The sequence below is a fragment of the Corvus brachyrhynchos genome, unplaced genomic scaffold (genome assembly GCF_000691975.1).
Source record: "Corvus brachyrhynchos isolate BGI_N302 unplaced genomic scaffold, ASM69197v1 scaffold121, whole genome shotgun sequence".
Taxonomy (NCBI): domain Eukaryota; kingdom Metazoa; phylum Chordata; class Aves; order Passeriformes; family Corvidae; genus Corvus; species Corvus brachyrhynchos.
In genome coordinates, this window is record NW_008236445.1 from 2565979 (window position 1) to 2573268 (window position 7290).

At 36.9% G+C, this 7290-nt stretch overlaps 2 protein-coding genes across 5 annotated transcripts in view; both read left to right on the forward strand.

The window, feature by feature from the left end:
- The first annotated feature begins 110 nt into the window (after positions 1–110).
- On the forward strand, positions 111–6452 carry COMMD6 (COMM domain containing 6). The gene is made up of 6 exons (XM_017725835.1): positions 111–298; positions 854–919; positions 1088–1164; positions 2408–2576; positions 3679–3831; positions 4847–6452. Exons 1-6 carry the CDS (start codon positions 149–151, stop codon positions 4895–4897), a joined length of 666 nt encoding a protein of 221 aa, XP_017581324.1. The 5' UTR covers positions 111–148; the 3' UTR covers positions 4898–6452.
- Positions 4900–7290, forward strand: part of TBC1D4 (TBC1 domain family member 4) — a 108629-nt gene continuing 106238 nt past the window's right edge. For all 4 annotated transcript variants that reach the window (XM_017725829.1, XM_017725831.1, XM_017725830.1 and 1 more), the window contains exon 1: positions 4900–4986. The gene's annotated coding sequence lies outside the window, so the exon portion shown is untranslated. The remainder of the gene's footprint in view (positions 4987–7290) is intronic.

Sequence of the window (7290 nt, forward strand, 5' to 3'; positions counted from 1 at the left end):
CTCCGCGGGGGCGCTCGCGCGGGCGCTGGGGGCGCTGGGTGAGAGCGGGGGGGAACTGGGGTGAGGGAGTGGGGGGCGCTCGGGCAGCCGGGGGCTTCTTCTAGGTACATACAGGTTAAAGTTAGCTGCATTAAGTGAGGGTAAATGCATGCATGATGGCCTAGGCATTTTTCAGAGAAAGATTCGATTTATTACTGTAATACTTCAGGTGTTTTCTTCTTATCGCTACTGTTTTTCAGATGGTGGTGGTGCAGCAGATAAGATTCGTTTAATACCTCAAGACTTTTTTGCAGAGCTGGTAAGTAGAGCGATAAATGGGATGGGAAAGGGCTTCTGGCATCTAGAAACCCTTTTTATTTAAGCTCTTCTGGATTTCGTGTGTTGCAAAGGGAGCCTTATGTATGTTGTAGCTTGAATTTACTCATAAAATAGACCAGTCCTGCTAAGAGCAATGGGTTTGCTTTAAATTTGTTTTTATCACAGAAGACTTATAAAAATCTATTTTTGTCTATCATCTAAATGATATATCAAGGTAACTTGTCTAAAAAACTTTTGGCTTGTTTACTGTAGTGTGCACTTGAACAGTTAATACGAAACTGGTATGTTAATTAGCAGTAGTGATGTAGAAACTAAAGTCTTGATGTGCTTCATTTTTTTTTCTTGTATTTGATGGAATTTTAAAATCAGTCACTTCAATTACTTCATTCTTTACTCTGCACTCTTCACTCTTTTTGTCCATTTTTGTATTAATAGTTTTCTTTTTTGTTTTGTAGTCTCCCAAGTATTCAAATTATCTTTGTCTCGTGTATTAAAATATGCATTAAGAATGTCTTCAAACATGTCTTCTTCACAGTGTGAACAAATAATTCAACATCTGAACCATAACATCCCAGGTGTAAATACAGCTGAATTGTGTCAGGTGAGTTGGCACACCACACTTGTAAGCAAGTATAGTAGCTGTATCTGCTGTTAAGGATAGAATTCCCAAGTGGATGTGGGGTTTCTTGTGTGTATGTGTATATATACAAAGATGCTTTTACTTATGCGTAATTTATTATTTGTAATTGTTTGAATATTCTGTTTCTAGAGAATTCAGACATCGGGGGTTGAGATTAATATTGGTGACCTGGCAAAAATAGCTAACATTCTTTCATTTCTATTTAGGTAAGCACAAAATAATTTACTTTGCACCATGTCTTTTTTCCTTCCATCACAACTTAAGGGTGGTATTGAAGTTATATTAAATGTAGGTATAAAATGAACTGATTTGGGAAAAGGGCAAAAGTTTGTAAATCTCACTACACAAAAAAGAACTCCTTGGCTTAGTTTGTGTCATTAAAAAGTGTAGTTACTTAATATGTAGTATCACTTTTTATAGTAAAAAAAAAAGAGAGGAAGTTGTTCCAAGATGCTGTCTACAAACTCTAGAACTAGTGGCAAAGTAGAGGAAGTTAAGCTCACTTTTAAATCCAAGTTAACTGGGCCTTTGCCTGGAAAAAGTGTGTTTTAAAAACTTCTTGTGTCTTGGAGATTAGAAATCAGCATTTGTGCCTTTTTGAGGGATACAGAGCCGATAATACTGCATTGTACCATGAGCTGAGTTTTTAGGTAGTATTTTTAGTTGATAAATTTATATTTTTAGAAAGATAAAATTTTCAAGGTCTTGCTTGCTCTTTTAATATCCAGTATCTAAACATTTTATGTAGCATTAATACAACTGAGGAAAATATACCAGTAGAAATTTAAAATACTACTTTTCCATCTATAAAATAGAATGCCTGAACTTACATTCGACCGTGCTACTTGGAGGACTAACTCACTTTCTCTTGTATTAATGCCTCTTTAAGAGGAATGAACCTGCATGAACAAATAGAGTAGGATTTTTTTGTTTACTTGTTTCTGTAGAGGAAATCAAGTCCTTTAGACTTGCTGCCTTTTCAGTTGAAGGGTTTATGGCATCATTTGACTCCTGTTAGTACCCATTATACCGTGACCTAGAAGTCCTTACTTTTGGTGATACTTAAACTCCACCTGCTGAATATTTAATTAAATTGCCTTGTTTCTAAAGCAATAATGCTCTTTAACTGCTCTACGCGCCCATCCCTCACTGACTTGTGCCTTCCAGTTGCTACAGCACTTGGAGGCTGTGATTATTTTTGGTTTGATGTTGTGCAAGCCCAGCAAATCTAGGTCTCTGCATATTAAGATGTATTAAAGTCATGTTTTTTGCACATGGATACAAAAGATCAGTAATGTTCTGGAAAAAAGGTGATCATGGGCTGCTGCATTATTTTAAAGTACACTTAAGGTAGAAATAAAAACTGGCTCTTTGGGGTAAAGTGAGAAATGGTATTAAATTTGTGGAGAATGAAATTGATGCAGTGATCTCTGGATGTATCTATTACAGCACAGCAGCCAGAAACAATCTCTCTACTGACGAACTCGTCACCACCTTGGGCAGTGCTGGCAGCACGCTGCCAAAACATGCAGTTCAAGTTATTCGTCACGTGTGGAATGAGCAGGCCAAAGCCATTGCTGTGTCAGAGGATGCAAGAAGTATGGCCACAGTGGGGCAGGTAACTGAATGACAAAGTGCAGCTGAGTTAATGATGAACATTTCAGAAATGTCGGTGTCTCACTGTGTGTCTTGTGTTGTCAGGCAGGCAGTGGTATTTTGACTGCTGAAAGCTTTCCTCCCTGTGTGTGCATGTACGTGTTGCCAAAAATCTATCCAGATAAAGCAGCATATACAATAAAGGTTGTCTGCTGAACAGTTTTCTAATATTATTGTTTGGATGATAAATTCACATTTCATACCTTTTTTAAAAATTCATGCTTCGTAGTACTCTTAGGGAAGATGAATGGCAGTCAGTCTGGCAGACTATTGTATTGGCTCATTATGTAAATCTGTTTTAAGTGTAAATGGTTTAAAGTTGATAACACCAGCACTTGATTGCTTATTCTTTGTCTCCCTTAAATGTAAACATTATTTTTAAAGATACTTTCTGTCAATTTTCAGCATTCCCTTTTTGCTTGGAAAATTAGCAGTCTGTTTACATTTTAAGATTTTTTTTTTTTCTGACAACAGTTTAAAAGAGTATACAATTACGAAAAGAGAATCTTTTTCTGAGTTGTGACAGCTTCTAAAGGCCCTTCTTCACAAAAGGTTAAAAATTGTAACTTACTTGTCTGAAATGTATCTGCTATGTATACTTTGGTTTATCTAAAATGCAGTTATGAAATGCCATGAATTTTCTCTGTCATTGCTATTATAAATTATTTGGTTTAGACTTAGAAACTTTGGTTTTGATTTAGAAGCTTCTGAAAAAAAGAAAACATGACAAAAAACCCCCATGCATGATATACAAGCTGGGTGAACTGTGTGGCTTAAGCTTCTCTTACTTAGAATTTTAAAGAGTGTACTTGACTATCGATTGTACCTGAATAAGGAAAACAGATAAAGTGAAATAACTTGCTAAATTACTTCTTTGTTCACCATTAAGGGGAAGGGCAGATGATTCATATTCACAATAATACCTGAATGGTTATGTTTGCTTTCCATTTGGATAAGAACTCCAGGTGTTCTGTATTGTCTGTGAAATATCCCTCCAAGTGAACAGCAGTGGGAGGATAGCTCTCTTTCCTTGATGCGGTTGCCAATGATTTTCATCTCTGTAGTTTGTAGATCTGAAATGGAAACTGGGAGTTGCGATGAGCTCTGACACCTGCAGGTCTCTGAAGTACCCTTATGTCACAGTGACACTAACAGTGGCAGACCCTTCAGGACAAATAACAGACAAATCTTTTGAAATGACGATCCCACAGTTCAAGGTCTGTAGTGAGTGTTACTTGAATGTTACTCAGTCTCCTAAAAACAACAGTGCCATTGTTGTGAGGGTCAGCTGTATACCCTGATGCATACGTTTGTGCTGCTTGTTTACTCATACAGTCATGCAAACATTAAGCATTAAATAACTAAAACACAGAAGCTAAACACTTACTTCATATTATTTAGTTCTACATCACTTACCTGAAAATGTTAATTTAACAGTAATTGATCAGTTCTCTTACAAATAAACTAACAACCAAAGACAACATCTTTCAGAGCTTGCCAGGTATCATTCTGCCATATTAAAAATTTGTAGAATGTTTTTCATCTACGGAACTCTTCCCCAGCCTCAAAATCTAAAACTTGGCTTAAGTCTAACAATTGCTAATGATTAGGAATGGGGATCAGTCTGCTTTGTCACTGCTGACTCTTAATTGCTATGTCTCCATCTATGAATTGGTGTAACTTTAATTTTGCATAAATGTGGCCTTTGTATTGTTCCTGTTTAAAGGGTTAGTACATCACCTAGACTATCATACAAACTTAAGTAGATCCTTGAAATTTGATTGGCAAATATTTGAGAAGGATATTCTGAATCCTTGGGTGCTGTGAAATGTATTCATTCCGGTTAAAGCCTATTTAATAATTTGTTGTTCAGCTACTTTAGGAAATGAATGCTACATTTGAGAAGTGTGGATTATTTCAGCTGGGAGTAGAAACATTCATGTGAGAAAGGTGTTTTTTTTTTAGAATTTTATTTTTTATAGCACGACAGCTACTTTGTATTTTTCTTATGTAGCATCTTTTCCTATTAATAGGCATCACCTTTGTAGATTTAATTGTTAATCTGTTCAAATGCCAACTAGCCCACAGAAGGAAAAGCAGAAACTTTTAGGTTCAAGCTGTACATGGAAAGTGAGAAATAGGGACAATGTGTTTTATCTAACACACTAGTTTGAACGTCAGTTCCAGCTTTTCTTCAAGCAACTGAAATTTGTCTCAATTCTTGCTTTTTAGAACTTCTTCAGACAGTTCAAGGAAATGGCATCTGTTCTTGAAACAGTTTGAAGGGAACTTGTATTTACAGTGACATTTTGGAGAAAGACCAAGTAAACTTTCCATCCTGACCAGGGAATAAAGTGCCATTGTTCAGCAAGGTATGTATCCTTGTCTTCTTGACAGGAATTGGTCAGCATCACCCTTGCATTGCTGTGAAGATTTCTTCGCTTTTGATTACTTGAAGCCAACTCTGCAGTGTTTGTGAAAACGTGTCCAGCTTTGCTCGTCCGGTAGACAAAAGATCAGGATGTGTATGGAGAAGCATCTCCGTAGACTTCCTAATACCCAGGAGTAAGAAACTACACACTGAACTCTGTAGTGCAGAAAGACACCTGAAAATGTTGACTGGGAAGATACTGAGAGAAGTGTAAATCCCATGTTAATATTTTTGTCTGTAAAATTGGGATGGGCTTGGACTCAACAGTAGTACTACATATAAGGAGAATATGAAGTTACGTGTAACAAGCATACAGCTACTCTTGAACAATAGCATTGTCAGGTAGTTGGTTGCAGCTATTTGCAGATCTGGCTTCCAGTCTTTTAATTAACTGGAGAATGTACTTGTCCTAACAGCTTGTTTATTTCAAATATTTATTTCCCACCACCTAGGCTTATAAAGACTGAATTAATCCATTAAGTTTTTCCAGAGACACAAAATTCTCTCAAATGAAGCCCAGGGGCTAATTTTATGTAAAGCTAGAAAGGCAAATTTAATTCAAAAGTATTTTAGTGTGCTTCTGCTTTTTCATTTCATCATTTCAAGCATTCTGCTTGATGTTTTGGTCAGCAGTGTTCTTTCTAATTAAATTAGAATATTGACGCAGTTGCCTCACTTCACCTTCTGAACTAGAAAAGTCAAGAGGAAACTTGAAAATTCAGGCTGGAGAGGTAGACAAACACATCAGAGAAAGGACCACACTAAAAGATTTCTTTGGATGTTGCATTGTAACAGGCAACCACTGGACTGTGCTCTGCACACTTGCCCTAAGAAGGTGTCCTAACCAACAAAATTTTGACTTTCATGTTGAACTATGGGGGCATTTCTAAAAGGGAATGATAAATCCAATGTGCTTGCGTGTGCTCTTCTTAGATTTTTTTCCTTGAATTTTCCATAGAGCAAAACACACACTGCAAATATTGTGGGATGTAATAAAAGCAGTACTGTTGCATCTCCACCACCAGATGTGCTGGTGGTGTAGTAGAACAAGTAAATCTGAAGAGAGATAATTCACACTGATAAGCAGATTGAAGTTTATGCTTCAACTTCGGGCTGGTAGAGACTGAGTACCAGCTTTGCTGGGACAGGTCCTCAAATTATTTCAGGCCCACTTAAGATGTGAACATCTACTCTACCTTTCTAACTCAAATCTTTTAAAATTAACTTTTTAAAAAGCTGGCTCAAAGTCATTGATACAGGTTATGCCTGCCTTTTTGCACTATGAAAATAAACTGCAGCACATTGTGCATGCTGCATATGCTACAATCCTTTCAGGAATGCACCTATTTCAGGCATTATGCATGACGCATAAAAACAGTACTTCGAATTGATTAGAAACCCAAAAAAGTGAAACAGTGTTGGCTTTGACAAAAGTTTTCGGCCATGGCCCTGGATCTGGATGATGCTTCCCTTATGCTGGTTGAAGTCTGAGGTGTTTGCTTTGTGGCTGGGGAGAGCAGATTGGTCTTTTCTGGGACCCTCCCAGTGGAGTGTCACAAAATGCTCTTGGTAGCAGACTTCTGATTTGCCTCTTCCCTTGTCTGTCTGCAAGGGCTCAGGACTGAACATAGAGCAAACAAATGTGTATGGTAAAGTGATGTGAGCAGCTGATTTTTTTTTGTTGTTGTTTTTTAATTTGCAGAAGTTGAAGTGTAAGGTTCCTGTAACTGGAAAACGTTGTCATGCTTTGGCCTAGTGAATTAATTGTTTTACATCAATGCAAGAATTCCAGAAAAGAAAAAGTTTTTTTTATTTTAGTAAAGCTGGAGGCTTACAAATAACTTCCTATGTGTTCTAATGCACATAAATTCTTCATATATCTGGAAATAACTTGTGCCTTCATTGGAACTGCATGGAAAGGAAGATTTAATTAATCATGTCTTAACAATTCAGTAGATGTTGGAAGGTAATGAGGAAACTTCCAATTACCATTTTTGCTTGCTCCATCAGCAAGAGGAGAAAGTTGTCAGCCTTTGTAAAGACTTTTATTTTGTCAAGTCAGATATTCTAGAAGTATTGATGAATATTTTTTTTAAATGTCCCTGAACTCCAGCATGTAATTCTGCCTGGAAGATGCTTGGACATGTATGCTATACCAATTTACTGTCTTGGAGATTTTCAGAGGAGTTATGATGTAAAGTTGGCTATGTACTCAAACTTTTGAAATGTGTTCTGATCACTATCA